Source organism: Suncus etruscus, chromosome 14 (assembly GCF_024139225.1).
Source record: "Suncus etruscus isolate mSunEtr1 chromosome 14, mSunEtr1.pri.cur, whole genome shotgun sequence".
NCBI lineage: Eukaryota > Metazoa > Chordata > Mammalia > Eulipotyphla > Soricidae > Suncus > Suncus etruscus.
Genome location: NC_064861.1, coordinates 23,836,095 through 23,855,093, shown reverse-complemented (window position 1 = coordinate 23,855,093; position 18,999 = coordinate 23,836,095). Strand labels below are relative to the sequence as shown.

The window sequence follows — 18,999 nt, the reverse complement described above, 5'->3', positions numbered from 1 at the left end:
TTCATTTGTAGCTTTTTAACCATTTTGCAATTTAAATGGGAAAATATGAATAAGCAAAATAACAAAGAATTATATTATCTTTGATTAAGCTTAAAAGCTAAAATGTATCCTGGTTAAAAAATCATGAGATTAAAAACATTATTAAATTATCACTTGAAATAAAATTTAAAAGCAGCAACTCCAAATAATTTTTACTATAATGATTAGTTTAAACCAAATAAAACAACTTGCAATCAATAATCTCCAGTAGACCTATCTTAGTCTAAAAATTATTTCAGTGACAACTATAGTTTTTAGTTTTTAAAATCTATACATCATGGGGCTGAAGAGATAGCACAGTGGTAGGGCATTTGCCTTACATGCAACTGACCCAGGAAGGATGGTGGTTCAAATTCTGTCATCACATATGGCACCCCCTAGCCTGTCAGGAGCTATTTCTGAGCACGGAGCCAGGAATAACCCCTGAGTACCGCTAGTTGTGACCCAAAAACTAAAAAAATAAAATCTATACATCATAGTTGAGGGAGTTATATTATTTTAGCATATGCTAAATAAAATATCTAGATTGTAATCTAGAAATTTGAAGGAGTAAATATTAAGCTAACTCAAATATGGTCATTTAACAACACTTTGAAGGCTTTAGCCATATACCTCAATCTACAACCATTGCCCCAAAAAAATGTTGCTTATATTATTTTATTATTTGGAGGTGATGAGTCAGATAGGATTCTCATAGTCACTCGGTTCTGTGCTTGGAAGTCACTCCTGGCATCGATAATATGCTGTACTGGGGATAAAACTTGGGTTAAATGAATGCAAGGCAAGTGTCTTAGCGCTGTGCCTTATCTATGGCTTGTTTGTTGTAAACAGATTATATTTACTATTTATTAAAATATAACAGTTCAGGAATTTTGTTTCCGACATTTTTTTTAAATATGATTCAATAACAAACTTTATAAAAACAAGGAGGACGTTTACTGAGTATAAATGGGATGCAGTAACTGCTTAGGACTCTAAGCGGCGCTGTTTATCTACGTGGAGAAAATGTAACCAAATACCATCCCGATGCTCACTTGTGCCTCCTCTAAAACGCTGGCAGATTTCACCAGCTAAAGCAGGGTGGCAGTGAGACTCCATCCTTAAATTGGGAACACATTAGCGTTCCCGATGCAGCAAAAGGTAAAGAAGATATCTTTGCCTCGTTAAAATTCTGAAAGGATTTCGTTTTGAAAGAACAATGGCCGTCCTAAACTATTACGGAGGACGCGGAGATGCTGTCCTGCTGTGCGCGCTCCTAGGCATGCTGTGGGAGATCGGGCGGGGACAGATCCACTATTCCGTGCCTGAAGAAAGCGACAAAGGAACCTTCGTGGGAAATATCTCCAAGGACCTGGTACTGGAGTCACGGGACCTGACAAAACATGGAGTCCGTATCATTTCCAGAGGTAGGACGCAGCTTTTTGCTCTTAACCTCCAAAAAGGCAGCCTGGTCACTGCAGGAAGGATAGACAGGGAGGAACTCTGCGCCCAGAGCTTGCGCTGTCTAGTTAACTTTAATATCTTGGTTGAAGACAGAGTGCAACTTTATGGAGTAGAAATTGAAATAATTGATGTGAATGACAATCCCCCAAGTTTTGAGGCTGAAAATCTTGAAGTGAAAATTAGTGAAATTGCAGCTCCAGGTACAAGATATCCTCTCCCAGAGGCAGTGGACCCGGATGTGGGTGTAAATTCCTTGCAGAGCTACCAACTCAGCCCCAATCACCACTTCTCCCTGCATGTGCAAACAAGAGATGCTGGTACTCTGAACCCAGAGCTAGTGCTGGAGCGCACCCTGGACCGCGAGGAAGAGGCTGCTCACCACTTGGTCTTCATCGCCTCTGATGGAGGAGAGCCACGTCGGTCCAGCACGCTGCACATTCAGGTGACTGTACTGGACACCAATGACAATGCTCCAGTTTTTGCTCAACCCATTTACCGAGTGGAAGTGCTGGAGAGTGTGCCGCCAGGCACCAGGCTGCTTACTGTGAGAGCTAGTGACCCTGATGAGGGAACCAATGCAGAAGTGGCATATAAATTCTGGAAAATTGGTGGAAAGCAGTTGCCATTGTTCCAGCTAAATGAACATACTGGGGAAATATCAACAGAAAAGAGCTTGGATTATGAAGAACGTGCATTTCATGAAGTGGAAATACAAGCTGAAGATGGTGGAGGGCTAAAGGGGCGGGCTAAAGTACTTATTTCAGTGGAAGATGTAAATGACAATAGACCCGAAGTCACAGTTACATCTCTGTTTAGCCCAGTCTTGGAAAATACTCTTCCTGGAACAGTAATTGCTTTCTTGAATGTCCATGACCAAGACTCTGGGAAAAACGGTCAAGTTGTCTGTTACATAAGCGATAACTTACCTTTTCAATTAGAGAGATCAGTGGACAATTATTATAAGCTGCAGACACGAACATATTTGGACCGAGAAAAGATTTCTGTCTACAATATCACAGTGATGGCCTCAGACCTAGGGACTCCACCTCTTTCTACTGAAGCATATATCACACTGTATGTGGCAGATACCAACGACAACCCGCCCACTTTTACTCAGGCCTCCTACTCATCCTACATCCTAGAGAACAATCCCAGAGGTGCCTCCATCTTCTCTGTGACTGCCCACGACCCTGACAGTGACAGAAATGCCCAGGTCACTTATTCTTTGACTGAGAACACTATCATGGGAGCACCTCTCTCTTCCTATGTCTCTATCAACTCTGACACTGGTGTCCTGTATGCATTGAACTCTTTTGACTATGAGCAGGTAAGAGAGCTACAGCTATGGGTGACAGCCAATGATAATGGGGATCCCCCACTCAGCAGCAATGCATCTGTGACTCTTTTTGTGCGGGACCAAAATGACAATGCTCCTGAGATTCTGTACCCCACAATTCCCATGGATGATTCCACTGGGGTGGAGCTGGCCCCCCGCTCAGCAGAGCCTGGATACCTGGTGACCAAGGTGGTGGCAGTGGACAAAGACTCAGGCCAGAATGCCTGGTTGTCCTACCGCCTGCTCAAGGCCAGTGAGCCAGGGCTGTTCACCATAGGACTGCACACTGGTGAGGTGCGCACTGCCCGTGCCCTGCTGGACAGAGATGCCCTCAAGCAGAGCCTGGTGGTGGGGGTCCAGGACCACGGGCACCCCCCTCTCTCAGCCACTGTCACCCTCACGGTGGCCGTGGCCAACAGCATTCCAGATGTCCTGGCAGACCTGGGCAGCATCATTGCCCCTGCCAACCAGGAGGACTCAGACCTCACTCTCTACCTGGTGGTGGCAGTGGCCGTGGTCTCCTGTGTCTTCCTGGCCTTTGTCATCATACTGCTGGCACTTAGACTGTTGAGATGTAGAAAATCAAGTCTACTACAAGCTTCAGATGTTGGATTTGTGGGCCTTCCAGCTTCAAACTTCCTGGGGGTGGAGGGAGTACAGGCTTTCCTGCAGACCTACTCACATGAGGTGTCCCTAACAGCAGACTCGGGCAAGAGTCACCTGATCTTCCCACAGCCCAACTATGCGGACACACTTATCAGCCATGAGAGCTGTGAGAAAAATGATCCCTTGTTAGCATCCATAGATTTTCATGAATGTAAGGATGAAAATTCTTCAGTTCAGGTGAGTTATATTTTGTGTTAATTTTTTTCAGAAGATTTTAATATAAGTTTGACTCATGTTTTGAATCATATAATGATCTTAAATTACTTCGGAAGAGTTTTCCAGCTATAATAATAGTACAAGTGGGAGGAGTGTCCTGTCATACTTGACCATTATTGTTAGGTCTTATATCTCTGGTGAGTCCGAGAGATACCTGTGGTTCCTAATAGTTCAGGGACAGGACTATGAACCAGTCAACGTTAGAGCTCCAGTCTTTGAATGTGCAAGGAGACACACAACCCCAACTTCTAAGCTATTTCCGAGTTCCCTTAAAATTTTTCATACATTGTACCATTATTATTTTGGGCTAATTTAGAAGTGATAGTATTTATCGGGCTCTAATCATTGTAGTTTGTTTCTCTTGCTTTCCAAACACTCAGACACAAGTGATTTATTGTGAATTCTCAATCTTTTCAAAAACTCCAATATTTCGCTATAATTTTTGTTTGTTATTTATTATTTATGAAATAGTTATCCAGAAATGATAGTACAAGGGTTAAAGAGTTTACCTTGCCTTCTTCTGACTCTGGTTCAATCCCCAGGCATCACATGGTCTCATGAGCATTGCTAGGAGCCACTTCCAAGTACAAATATATGTGTAAACCTATGCACTGTCAAATGTGGTCCTACTTTCCCCCAGTCTCACAGAGCATCTTAGTTTAATGTATGTGTATATTGTATACCAATTTGTATTCCCATTATTGAATTTATGAATTTATAAATCTTTCTAAATCTAAACCTTATAGTACCTTAGTAAAATTCTTATAATTATTAGGATTTTTTCAGTTTTGTGTATCTAAAACAATAATTTAAATGTTTATTTGGTTTGGGGCTACACCTGCTGTGCTCAGAGCTTGCTCTGCATTCAGGAATCTCTCCTGGTAGTGCTCAGAAAACCATACAGGAAATGGTTTGAACCTGGGTATGCCCTACGTGCTGTACTATTGCTCTGGCCCTAAAACTTGGTTTTTTTCAAGATTTTCCTAAACCGCTTTAAACTTCTTAAACTGTGTTCATCAGTATCCTCCAAAATATTTGATTATTTAATTATTTTGGTATTTAGACCACATTCAATAGTCCTCGCTCTGCATTCAGAAATCAGTCCTAGCAGATTCAGGGAACCATATGGGATGCAGAGGAATGAACCTGGGTTTGCCGCATGGAAGGCAAATGCCCTCCTCACTGTATTATTGCTACAGCTCCAACATTTATAATTTTAGTTTGTTTGGGACCATACCCAATTGTACTTGAGGCTTACTCTTGGTTCTGTGCCTAGGGATGACTGGCTTGAAGGACCATGTGTGGTGCCAGGAATCAAATCCAAATAGATCACATTCAAGACAAGTGACCTACCCACTTTAATGTATCTCTGGCTCTTAGAAATTCTGTAGGGACTCTGTCTTGTCTTCCTTCTTGTAGCACTTAATAAAATTAACCACTAATACATAATCAAATAAGTAAAAAACACTATTAATCTTTTTAGTATAAATGATTTCTGGTGCTGGTGATATAATAGAGTGGTAAGGGTGCTTGATTTGCATGAGACTAGCCCCAAATCATTTTTCTGCACCCCACATGGTCTCTCGGGAACTATCAGGAGTGAATCTTGAGCACAGAACAAGAGATAGCTGTGATTACAGATAGATGTGTCTCAAAACCAAAAATATATCATTTCCTAAAGATTTTGCAGATTTCACAAATATTTGTAAATATGGTGAATGAAAGTTAACTTAAAACTTCACAATGTTTTGCATGCACAATTATTTAGGGAATAATGCATTATTGACACTACAATTATAAAAGGAAGTATGGGGTTTAGAGACAATTCAAAGGATTCCAGGAGGGTAGAATGTATTTTTTTTACAATCTGGAGCCACTGTATTCAGTGCCTAGCACCTGTACTTTGCCCTGAGCACCCTTGGGAGTATTTTACAAGCATAGAGTTCCACTGAGCACTTGATGTGGCCATCAAAAAAAGAATAAAACAAAGTATGTGGAAAAGTATTGATAGAAAAGAAAATCCTTAAATAGCTCAATTTGTTTTCGATTTATTACACAAAATAGCATGTGAAATACATAGAATACTAGAAATCATATAATAAACACCATTGTTTAATCCCTCCAATTTCCAAAGTCATCATATCATAGGTATAAGGAAGTAATAGAGTATACTAACTATCTTTTGTGTCTTATGTGGGTTTTGTATTGGACATATATACATTACTTTAGTAACTTTCCAGAATGGGGGTGACATTCTCTGAGTAATTTTGAGATATGATAGAGTAGATTGAATAATTTCTTGTCTATAGTTTTAAATAAATACACTTTATGCGTGAAAATAAAACATAATTTAAAAGAGTGATGTTATGGAAAAAGGTGATATTTGAGGACAAGTACAAAATTGAGAACTAAATGAAAAAATTTCCAATACCATGATGCCCCTAATACGTAACAAAAATATAATTTGATTACATCTGATATTGGTGAAGGGGGAGACATTGGAAATCAATGAAAGATTTAAAATGGATTCACTTATAATTCATATATATATATAAATAGATGATGAACTTTCAGATGTCTATGTATTTTCATGACTACACACTACATAATTCCATTGCTTAACACAATTGAAGAGTTCAATGTATGTTGTTGTATGGTGAAATAATAGAACAAAATACGGATTGTATAAAAATTCAACGTGATACTATGGTAACTTGGAAACAAGAAAAATATCTTAAATAAATTTTTTCGCTTGAGAAATATATTAACAAAAAGCAATCAGCTTGTTGGATTACTCACAAGAATGGTAGTATTATAGTTGGTTCAACCAAATCACAGAGGCTGCAGTTTGCCAGTACGGACTCTGGGCGCCGCTGTTGGCCAAAGTGCAGAGATGGAGCCCATGAACACATCGCGCAGCCGCACAGCGTTTTCCCCATCTGTGACTCCGAGCCACAACCTGTCCACCGCGTCCGGGGCTGCAAAAGAAAGCCAACACCCACGCGCCACCGAACGCCTGTCGGGAGCCCCGGAGCCCCCAACGCGCACTGTCTGCCAGCCGGCTCTGCGGGCGGGTGAGCAAGCCGAGGGGAGCCCGCGGGATGGGGAGCTGCGCTGGGCAGAGGCACCGGGCTGAGCCGCGGCCAGGGCGCCTGCTCTTCCTGCTGGGTCTGCTCCGCCTGGCGCCGGCCGAGCAGATCCGCTACAGGATCCCCGAGGAGATGCCCGAGGGCTCGTTGGTGGGCAACCTCGCCCAGGACCTGGGGCTCGAGGTGCACGAGCTGCCCGCCCGCAAGCTGCGCGTGAGCTCCGAGAAGCCTTTCTTCGCCGTGAGGGCGGAGAGCGGGGCCTTGCTGGTGAGCAGCAGGCTGGACCGCGAGCAGATCTGCGGGAAGAGGCCCGTGTGCGCGCTGGAATTTGAGGCTGTGGCGGAAAACCCGCTGAGTTTCTACCACGTGAGCGTGGAGGTCGAGGATATCAATGACCACGCGCCCAAATTCGCGCACAATTCTATTGACTTGCAAATACTTGAGCTCACAAAGCCTGGTGCTCGATTTATATTAGAAATAGCAGAAGACCCAGATATTAGTTTAAATTCTCTGCAGAATTATAAACTCTCTCCCAGCCCTGAGTTCTCTTTGATCAATAAGAAGAAACAGGATGGCAATAAATACCCAGAACTGGTACTGGAGAAAGAGTTAGACCGGGAGCTGCAGAATTACTACTCTTTAATACTGACCGCATTGGACGGTGGGGATCCGCCACTGAGTGGCACCATTGAACTCCGGATCCAGGTAACGGATGCCAATGATAACCCCCCGGTATTCACTCAGGAGGTATATAGAGTTAGCCTTTCTGAAAATAGACCTCCAGGCACCTCTGTTCTTCAAGTATCTGCCTCAGACCAGGACGAGGGCATCAACTCAGAAATTACTTATTCCTTCTACAGAACTGGGGATGTCTTCGGTCTGAATTCGAAGAGTGGAGAAATTACAACTCTAAAGCCACTGGATTTTGAAGATATCAAGGAATATTCTATAGTAGTGGAAGGGAAGGACGGCGGAGGTCTAGTTGCACAATGCACGATTGAAATTAGTGTCCAAGATGAAAATGACAACAGCCCAGAAATTACATTCCATTCATTACTGGAGTTCATTCTGGAAAATTCAGTACAAGGAACTATAATTGCTTTAGTCAAAATACATGATCAAGACACTGGGGAGAATGGGGAGGTTACTTGTAGATTAGAGGGTGACATCCCTTTCCAAATCATCTCTTCATCCAAAAATATTTATAAATTGGCAACAGACGGAACCCTGGACAGAGAGCAGACTCCAACGTACAACATCACGATCACAGCCACTGACAAGGGCCAGCCACCTCTCTCCTCCAGTAAAAGTGTTACTTTGCAAATCACTGATGTCAACGACAACTCGCCTGTTTTCAACCAAGCATCCTATATGGTCCACGTGGCTGAGAACAATCCTCCAGGCGCCTCCATCGCCCAGGTCAGCGCCTCCGATCCTGACCTGGGCCCCAACGGCCAAGTCTCCTACTCCATAGTGGCCAGCGACCTGGAGCCTCGCGAGCTGGCGTCCTACGTGTCTGTGAGCGCGCACAACGGAATGGTGTTCGCGCAGCGCGCCTTCGACCACGAGCAGCTGCGCGCCTTCCAGCTGACTGTGCAGGCCCGCGACCAGGGCACGCCCGCGCTCAGCACCAACGTGAGCCTGCGCGTGCTGGTGGGCGACCTCAACGACAACGCGCCCAGGGTGCTGTACCCCGCGCTGGGGCCCGATGGCTCCGCCCTGTTCGACACGGTGCCGCGAGCCGCGCAGCCCGGCTACCTGGTCACCAAGGTGGTGGCGGTGGACGCCGACGCGGGACACAACGCCTGGCTGTCCTACCACGTGCTGCAGGCCAGCGAGCCTGGGCTCTTCAGCCTGGGGCTGCGCACGGGGGAGGTGCGCACTGCGCGCGCCTTGGGCGACAGGGACTCGGCGCGACAGCGCCTGCTGGTTGCTGTGCGCGACGGGGGCCAGCCTCCCCTGTCTGCCACCGCCACGCTGCACCTGGTGTTCGCGGACAGCTTGCAGGAGGTGCTGCCAGAGCTCAGTGATGAACCCAAAGTCTCTGACCCTCAGGCTGAGCTGCAGTTTTACCTGGTGCTGGCCTTGGCCCTCATCTCTGTGCTCTTCCTCCTCGCGGTGATTCTAGGGGTCTCCCTGAGCCTGAGGCGCTCCTCCAGGACCTCAGCCTGGAGTTGCTTTCACACTGGTGTCTGTGCCAAGTCTGGATCCGGGATTGTCCCCAAGTATGAAGAAGGGACTTTGCCCTATTCTTACAACATGTGTGTTGCCCAAACTGGAAAGACAGAGCTTAATTTTCTAAACTGTAATGAACAGTTGAGCTCAGGACAACATATACTTTTGGATGATCCATATGGGGCCTTAGTTCCACTTTCTAATTCCAGTGTGTCAAACTGCCACCCCGAAACACTAATGGAGGTAAGTTTCTTTATGTTACTACTACTTTTTAAATCATATTTTCCCATCTAATCACTATGTATGGCAGAGAAACTTTCATAAAGCAATGTCTTCAGTTTTCAATTATGAAGTAAGATGGTTTGGTCACATAAAACAGAATAATGGTACCAAAGTTGCATTTTCAAAGTAGTGTGTTCTTGCCTCTCAACTATTGTACCAATTTTTTTATTTTTAGAAACCTATAAAATTTAGTCATTAAAGCCTCTAATTTAACATATTTTAATTTTACATTGTAGTGATCAGCCTCTTAATTCATCTTTTAAAGCACAACTTTATTGCTTGTTTGTTCTTATTTTTGTTTGGGGACCACACTCAGTGGTGTTCAGGGGTTACTACTGGTTCTATGCTCAGAAATCGCTCCTGGCAGGCTCAGGGGACCATGTGGAATGCTGAGGATCTAACACAGGTCCGTCCCAGGTTGGCAGTTGCAACGCAAATGCCCTACCACTGTGCTATCACTCAGATCCCTAAAGCACAACTTTAGAACTACTATTAGTTTATCTTTGTCATTGGCATTTGCCATCCTTTCATTATATTCCTCCATGTCTAGTGATGTACTTTTTTTTTATTTTGGTTTTTGGGTCACACCGACAGCACTCAGGGGTTACTCCTGGGTCTATGCTTAGAAATCGCCCCTGGCATGGGGACCATATGGGATGCCGGGATTCGAACCACCATCCTTCTGCATGAAAGGCTAACACCTTACCTCCATGTCTCTCTCCGGCCCCGTGATGTACTTTCTAATCTAGTCATCGATATTAGCTTTAAGTAGTGAATGCCCATTCGTATTGTTACTAGGAGATGCTGATAAAAGGAAATGAAATTCTGTTGCCTCTGCCATTCTTGGATACTTTTTCTGAAGGAGAGTCTTATAAGACTGGGTGTTTTATAATGTGGGGCCATAGACATTAATGACTACAGAGCTTTTGCACTATTTTATCTGTATAAAGAAAGTGTTCTCAGTTTTCCATTTTTAGGCAAAATCTATTCAATTCTTGCACATACAAGTTGACATATATAGTTTATATCCTTTTACTTAGTTTTCTTAGAAATTTTCAGTAAACTTATTTTTTACAAACTACAAGAATTCTTTTATAATGACAATATTTTAGTTTAGTGTTCTGTTTTTTCTCCAAGTTATCACATAATTTAAAATTGCAAATATAAGATTACTTTTAATATACATAATTAATAAAATTGTTGAAATGGGAAATTCCCAAAAATGAATTGATAATGTACTTACATGCAAAACTAACCAAAAAATAAGAAAGCTTTAAGTCACAAAACGTGCAAAATTAAAACAGTAAATGTAATATTTAGCAGCATTTGGTGAGAAAAAAGTTTTGTCTGATTTACTCTTGTAAAATGTTTATGGAAACCTTACTCCAGAAATGTATATAATTAATCTTATTAAATAAGTTAAACATGGATAATCTACAGAAACATACATTCACTATGTTATGCAATAATTTAAATTTATAATATGATACCTTTGTACAAACTTCTATTTGTACATAGGATGTATGCACGTAAATGCATAAAAATGAGAAAACTATTCATGTATTGTGATTAGATTACTTCACAAATCATAAAATAGAAGGAAATGAAACATTGTCTAACAAAAAAGGAAACTAGAGTCATTTACACATCAAGAAATCATGGAAAAAGAACACAATTCTTCCAAAATATGAGAAGTTAATTTGAAATTTAACTTTAAATGACGATTTCATAATTATTCACAATAAATTTTTCATTATACTGCTTGTGATCTCAGTGGGTGCAGTAACGATTTCAGGCTCTGAGCGCCGCTGTTCACCAACTCAATCGCATTCCATACCGCTATAAGGATGTGCAACTGCGCGGAGACCCATGGATTCCACAAACCAAATCCCAGGCTGCAACAAAAACTAGCCTCCTGGATCACTCCAACCTACTCTTGCGCAGAAAAGATCATCGTATTTTGCCTGAGAGAAAAAGAACCTAAGGAATCAGCTTGCACAGAAGCATACTGAGGGGGGAAATCCAGCGAGAAACAACAATGGCCGCTCCCAAGAATCAGCGGCATCAAATCCTGCTGTGCCTTTTTCTGGGGAAGCTGTGGGAGACCGCGACCGGGCAGATCCACTATTTGGTGCCTGAAGAAACAGAAAAAGGATATATCCTTGGGAATATCTCTAAAGACCTGGGGCTGGAGCCGCGGGAGCTGGCAGAGCTCCGAGTCCGCATCGTATCCAAAGGTAAGAAGCAGCTCTTTGCTCTGAATCCGCGAAGCGGCAGCTTGGTCACTGCAGGCAGGATAGACAGGGAGGAACTCTGCGCCCAGAGCTTGCGCTGTCTAGTTAACTTTAATGTCCTGGTTGAAGACAGAGTGCAACTTTATGGGGTAGAAATCGAAGTAACTGATGTGAATGACAATGCCCCAAAATTTCAAACTGAACAATTGGAGGTGAAAATTAACGAAATAGCAGCTCCAGGCACAAGATATCCTCTCCCAGAGGCAGTGGACCCAGATGTGGGTGTAAATTCCTTGCAGAGCTACCAACTCAGCCCCAATCATCACTTCTCCCTGGATGTGCAAGCAAAAGATGATGGGACTCTGAACCCAGAACTAGTGCTGCAGCGCGCCCTGGACCGCGAGGAAGAGGCTGCTCACCACTTGGTCCTCATCGCCTCTGATGGAGGTGAGCCACGTCGGTCCAGCACGCTGCATATCCAAGTGACTGTGCTGGATACCAATGACAATGCTCCAGTTTTTGCTCAACTCATTTACCGAGTGGAAGTCCCAGAGAGTGTGCCCCCAGGCACCAGGCTGCTTACTGTGAAAGCTAGTGACCCTGATGAGGGAACTAATGGAAAAGTGGCATATAAATTCTGGAAAATTAGTGAAAAACAATCAAGATTGTTCCAGCTGAATGAATATACTGGGGAGATATCAACAGAAAAGAGCTTGGATTATGAAGAACAGGCATTTCATGAAATGGAAATACAAGCTGAAGATGGTGGGGGGTTGAAGGGGCGGGCTAAAGTGCTTATTTCAGTGGAAGATGTAAATGACAATAAACCCGAAGTCATAGTTACATCTCTATTTAGCCCAGTGAGAGAAGATGCTTCTCAAGGGACAGTGATTGTACTTTTCAATGCTCATGACCGAGACTCTGGGAAGAATGGAGAAGTTGTCTGTACCATCCAGGATATGCTACCCTTTAGACTGGAAAAGTCAGTGGAAGATTACTATAGATTGACAACAGCCCAAACTCTTGACCGAGAAAAGAACTCTAACTACAACATCACAGTGACGGCAACAGATAGAGGAATACCACCTCTGTCCACGGAAATTCACATCACCCTGCAAGTGGTTGACATCAATGACAATCCACCCTCCTTTCCTCAAGCTTCCTACTCAGTCTACCTCCCTGAGAACAACCCAAGGGGCACCTCCATCTTCTCAGTGACAGCCCATGACCCTGACAGCAATGAGAATGCAAGGGTTATTTACTCCTTGACAGAAGACACCATTCAAGGGGAACCTCTCACATCTTATGTGTCTATCAACTCTGATACTGGCGAACTGTATGCATTGCGCTCCTTCGACTATGAGCAGTTCCGTTATCTTCAAATGCAGGTGAAAGCAAGAGATAATGGGGATCCCCCACTCAGCAGCAATGCATCACTAAGTATATTTGTACTGGATCAAAACGACAACGTACCTGAAATATTGTACCCCACTATCCCCACTGATGGCTCCATTGGAGTGGAACTGGCTCCTCGATCTGCAGAGCCTGGTTACCTGGTGACAAAGGTGGTGGCAGTGGACAGAGACTCAGGCCAAAATGCCTGGCTGTCTTACCGGCTGCTCAAGGCCAGTGAGCCAGGGCTGTTCTCTGTAGGGCTACACACGGGTGAAGTGCGTACTGCCCGTGCCCTGCTGGACAGAGATGTCCTCAAGCAGAGCCTGGTAGTGGGTGTCCAGGATCAAGGAAGGCCCCCTCTTTCAGCCACCGTCACCCTCACTGTGGCCATGGCCGATAGCATTCCCAACGTCCTGGCAGACCTGAGCAGCATCAGTTCCCCTGCCAACCAAAAAGACTCAGACCTCACTCTCTACCTGGTGGTGGCAGTGGCCGTGGTCTCCTGTGTCTTCCTGGTCTTTGTCATCATGCTGCTGGCACTCAAGCTGAGACGCTGGCACTCATCGCGCCTGCTGCAGGCTTCTGCAGGCAGATTGGCTGGCGTGCCTGCCTCGCACTTTGTGGGTGTGGATGGAGTCAGGGCTTTCCTGCAGACCTACTCGCATGAGGTGTCCCTGACTGCGGACTCACGCAAGAGTCACCTGATCTTCCCACAGCCCAACTATGCTGACACCCTCATCAGCCAAGAGAGTTGTGAGAAAAGCGGGACTGTCTGTGTTTCTAATGATTCCAAGTTTCCTATAGAAGACGCACCTTTGGTTCCCGTGAGTTCTCTCTTTCCTTTATCTTTGGGTAATTGTCAGTGTTTGCACATAAGGCAACATACGTTGATATTATCATATTCTTCACCATTTGAGTTTTTCCTGTAGCATCGATCGCGACATTTATTAGTTGCATCGTTGATATAATTTTCACTTTCATAACAATCTCTGATAAATGGAAACATTTCTTATGGGGCTTCATCTTTATGAGTGTTGACTAAGTTCTTTGGGTGAAGATACTTGATTGCCTCCTGAAATTCACTATAAATACATTTCTGTTCCTGAAATGTATTATTCTTCAGTAGTAGTAGTAGTAGAAATAGAAGTAGTAGTAGAAGTAGTATTTATCTCCAGTGGCTTCAGTGTGAAATTTTTTTACTCTAAAACCATTTTTGCATCTGACTTTAATTTTCTAAATAAATTAATTAGCAAGCAAAAGCCATTTTTTTTGGAGAGACAACATAAAGCCCACATTCACTGCTTCTATCTCATAAGTTATGTTTTTTTACGTCAACCTTTTTTAGATGTTTCTTTCATTTGGATTATTTCAAAATAAGGTTCAGACTTTAGTAATCTATTTCCAAGCCCTAATAAAATTTTGAATTATTTTAAGTAGGAAATCTACATTTTATATATTCCACTGCTTTGATATTGATATTAGAGTATAAAATATTTGATATTTTTTGGTTTTGTTTCTGGGCTCTATCTGGTTGTTCTTAGGGGTTACACTAGCTCTATTCTCAGGGATCATTCCTGGTGGTCACATGGGATGCTGGAGATTGAACCTGGGTTGGCCAATTGCAAGACAGATGCTCTACCACTGTACTATCTTTTCAGCTTCAAATTCTTCTTTCTTAAGTTGCCTGCTTTCTCAAGATGGATCATGGAAAATTGTGAGGACAGCATACAATAGATAACAATTTTCCTCAAAGGTCAGAGTAGAGCAGGTAGGACATTTTTCTTGTGCATGGCAAAGCCAGGTTACATTCCTGCCACCCTACATGGTCCTGTGAGTCCTTACAAGAGTGATCTCTTAGCACAGGGACAATATTAAGTTCTGAGCAACATTATGTGTATCTCTAAAGCAAAAATATTATTCCTTAACTCTTATTATAATTCTATCTAATCTCTAAGTCTATAAATAAATCTAGATGTTGGGTATGATTTAAGGAAATATATATAGGAATTACTAGAGAGATTCCTAGGCTATTAGGTGGGTTGTTGGATAAAAAGAAAATAACCTTATTTACTGTGAAGTAAATATAGTGTGCTATTTCAAATAATACTTTCATGCTAGGAAACTTTGAAAATAAGTGTAAAACTAGCACTAAAGTTTACTCTGATCCATAATCAATAATGATTGTCGACATTTTCATGGAAATATACATTTTTTATGATTTTTTATTTTCTATTTGTTTTCATTATTTTTTCACTTATAAGAATATGAGGATTAATGGGCCACAAGCACCTTTCATGCGACCAACCCAAGTTCCATCCATGGCTCCTCATATGGGTTCCCTGAGCCCACCAGGTGTGATCCCTGAATACAGAGCCAGGAGTAAATCTTGAGCACCCCCAATTGGGAACCAAATATGAACAAGAATATAAAGGTTTAAATGTTTGGACTGTTGTGTGAAGATACTTGATTGCCTCCTGAAATTCACTAAAAACTCTTAAGGGCTTTTCTGTTCCTGAAATTTATTATTCTTCAGCAGCAGCAGCAGTAGTAGTAGTAGTAGTAGTAGTAGTAGTAGTAGTAGTAGTAATTATCTCCAGTGGCTTCAATGTGAAATTTTTTATCACAGACTTTATAATAGTTCAAGGTTTCTTTTACATAGTTATTTTAATCAACAAAAACATTAAATTAAGATGTTTTATTCCTCCTTATTAATGAGGTTACTTAGCACTTAGTATTCATGAAGAGTAAAATACTTGTTAGTTTTGAAAACTATCAAAGCATTAATATTATGTAGGTATATATGTCATAGTTGACAATTATTTTCTCTTCTATTTAACTTTCTTTAAAAAAAAAACAGAACACCTGATCATGCATGGCAACTGGAACAAGGTGTGGGAAATACCAAAGTTTAGTTTCTCTAATTAAATGGGAACTGTATATTGGTAAGAGAGTATATAAAATGATTACTTTAAAACAAAAATCTTTCTCATCTTAATGTCTTATCTTTAAAAATAATACTAAGTTTAAATCTCCAAAATACATAAAAAATAGTGTAATGCGAAGGATATTGATTGAACAAAGGTGTGTTGATCATTTTTACAGTTGGATTACTATATGAAGAGTCAATGATATAAAGCAGCCTATTTTTCTTTAAGTTGAAAACTTTCATAAAATATCTTGAAAACCATAACTATAAGTATAATCTTTAGGATATTGTTAAAAGTAAATTTTGAAAATATTCTATAATTGCATTTCGAATATATCATATAAAACGTGTTGGGGGGATAAATTGAATCAAAAGCAGGAGGCTGCAGTTCTACACGCGGCCTCTGGGCGCCGCTGTCGGCCAGTGCAGGGCAAGCGCTGAAGCCCGGGATGCTTCAGTCTCTAACCTAGGATTTCCTGCGCAGTCACTAACACATTGAAAGAAACCCCCTTATACACTGGGACTCTTGGCCGCACAGACTTCTCCCGGCATACTCGGATTTTATGCTCCAAGAGTAAAGGCTCCGCTTGTCCCCTGGTGTGCCATAGTGTGCATTTTCTCCTAACTGGAAGACTGGGACCCAGCGAGAAGAGCAGCGCACAATGGGAAGGAGCTGCGTGCAGAGACGTCCCGCCGCCCGCCCGCAGGTACTGCTTGTCTTCCTGCTGCCTTTGTTCTACCGCGCGTTCTGCGAGCCCATCAGTTACTCCATTCCCGAGGAGTTGGCCCAGGGCTCCGTGGTGGGGAACCTCGCTAAGGACCTAGGACTCAGTGTCCTGGATGTGTCTGCTCGCAAACTGCGCGTCAGCGCCGAGAAGCTGCATTTCCATGTAGATGCGCAGAGCGGAGTCTTACTTGTGAAGGACCGAATAGATCGAGAGCAGATATGCAAAGAGAGAAGAAGATGCGAGCTGCAGCTGGAAGCTGTGGTGGAAAATCCTTTGAATATTTTTTACATCACTGTAGTGGTTGAGGATATCAATGACCATGCTCCTCAGTTTGATAAAAAGGAAATACTTTTAGAAATTCCAGAATCTGTGTCTGTGGGTACACGAATATCCCTGGACCCTGCTACTGACCTGGATATAAACATGAACTCAATTAAAGATTATCAAATAAATCCCAACCCTTATTTCTCCTTGATAGTTAGAGTTAATTCCGATGGTGGCAAATACCCAGAATTATCTTTGGAGAAACCCCTAGACCGCGAGGAACTGCAGTCTCATCATTTGACACTCACTGCCTTGGACGGAGGGGATCCGCCTCAAAGTGCGACTGCTCGAATAGAAATTGTTGTCAGGGACACCAATGATAACCCCCCGGTGTTCAGCAAAAAAGAATATAGAGTCAGTGTAAGTGAAAAACTGCCTCCTGGGTCCTCTGTGCTACAAGTAACAGCTAGTGATAAGGACACAGGGGTCAATGCTGAAATTAACTATTACATCAGGAGCACTGCTCAGAGTACAAGACACATGTTTTCCTTGGATGAAAATTCGGGTGTGATTAAGAATAACCAGCCATTGGACTTTGAAGAGGTGGAGAGATACACCATGGAAGTGGAAGCAAAAGACAGAGGGGGCCTCTCTGACCAGTGTAAAGTTATTATAGAAGTTCTGGATGAAAATGACAACCATCCGGAAATAATCATCACTTCACTTTCTGACGAAATTCCAGAGGATTCCCGCCCAGGAGTGGTTGTGGCTCTGTTCAAAATGCGTGACAGGGATTCCGGGGAAAATGGAGAAGTCACATGTAATATAGGAAGAGATGTTCCTTTTAAGATATTTTCTTCTAGTAATAAGTACTACAAGTTAGTGACAGATAGTGTCCTAGACCGAGAGCAGACTCCGGAATACAATCTCACCATTACAGCCACCGACAAGGGCAAGCCACCTCTCTTCTCCAATTCTACCATCACCCTGCACATCAAGGACGTGAACGACAATGCACCGGTTTTCCACCAGGTGTCCTACGTGGCCCACGTGGCCGAGAACAATCCTCCAGGCGCCTCCATCGCCCAGGTCAGCGCCTCGGATCCCGACCTGGGCCCCAACGGCCAAGTCTCCTACTCCATAGTGGCCAGCGACCTGGAGCCTCGCGAGCTGGCGTCCTACGTGTCTGTGAGCGCGCACAGCGGAATGGTGTTCGCGCAGCGCGCCTTCGACCACGAGCAGCTGCGCGCCTTCCAGCTGACTGTGCAGGCCCGCGACCAGGGCACGCCCGCGCTCAGCACCAACGTGAGCCTGCGCGTGCTGGTGGGCGACCTCAACGACAACGCGCCCAGGGTGCTGTACCCCGCGCTGGGGCCCGATGGCTCCGCCCTGTTCGACACGGTGCCGCGAGCCGCGCAGCCCGGCTACCTGGTCACCAAGGTGGTGGCGGTGGACGCCGACGCGGGACACAACGCCTGGCTGTCCTACCACGTGCTGCAGGCCAGCGAGCCTGGGCTCTTCAGCCTGGGGCTGCGCACGGGGGAGGTGCGCACTGCGCGCGCCTTGGGCGACAGGGACTCGGCGCGACAGCGCCTGCTGGTTGCTGTGCGCGACGGGGGCCAGCCTCCCCTGTCTGCCACCGCCACGCTGCACTTGGTCTTTGCGGACAATATGCAGGAGGTACTGCCCGAGTTTAAAGACCACAAGGAGCCTTCTGATCCCCAGGCTGAACTACAGTTTTACTTGGTCTTGGCATTGGCCTTGATCTCGGTGTTTTTCCTCCTTGCGGTGATTCTAGCAGTTGCCTTACATATTCATAGATCCTCCAGTCCCGTGGAATGGAGCTGCTTTCAACCTGGCCTGTGCGTCAAGTCTGGACCCATAGTTCCCCCCATCTATAGAGAAGGGACGTTGCCTTATTCCTACAATATGTGCCTAACCCAATCTGGAAAGACCGAGTTTAATTTACTAAAATGTAGTGAGCCTTTGCAGTCCACACAAGACATAATTTGTGGTGCTTCTCCTGGAGAATTAAGTGGGGGCTTAATTCCATTTCAAGATGAGAATGATTTGACTTCACATCCTGAGACTGTATCACCGGTAAGTTTCATTGTAGTGTCTTCTATACTATTTATGTTTCATGGTTCAGGCATGCTTCATTTGTAAACATCTTGTGTTTTGGTGTTCTTTTATCTCTTTTATCTTT

At 43.7% G+C, this 18,999-nt stretch overlaps 1 protein-coding gene across 11 annotated transcripts in view; it reads left to right on the top strand.

Moving 5' to 3' along the window:
- LOC126027838 (protocadherin gamma-C5) overlaps positions 1 to 18,999 on the top strand; it is a 200,918-nt gene that overhangs the window by 93,252 nt on the left and 88,667 nt on the right. Inside the window, exons 1-2 of one of the 11 annotated variants that reach the window (XM_049786870.1) lie at positions 8,048 to 8,208; positions 17,883 to 18,893. The exons of 7 other annotated variants lie outside the window; for them this stretch is intronic. In XM_049786870.1, coding sequence (XP_049642827.1) covers positions 8,161 to 8,208; positions 17,883 to 18,893 — 1,059 coding nt within the window. In that variant the 5' untranslated portion in view covers positions 8,048 to 8,160. Of the gene's footprint in view, positions 1 to 8,047; positions 8,209 to 13,297; positions 13,700 to 16,416; positions 18,894 to 18,999 lie in introns of those variants that run through there. 3 more of the 11 variants (XM_049786865.1, XM_049786864.1, XM_049786860.1) reach the window with 3 other exon arrangements.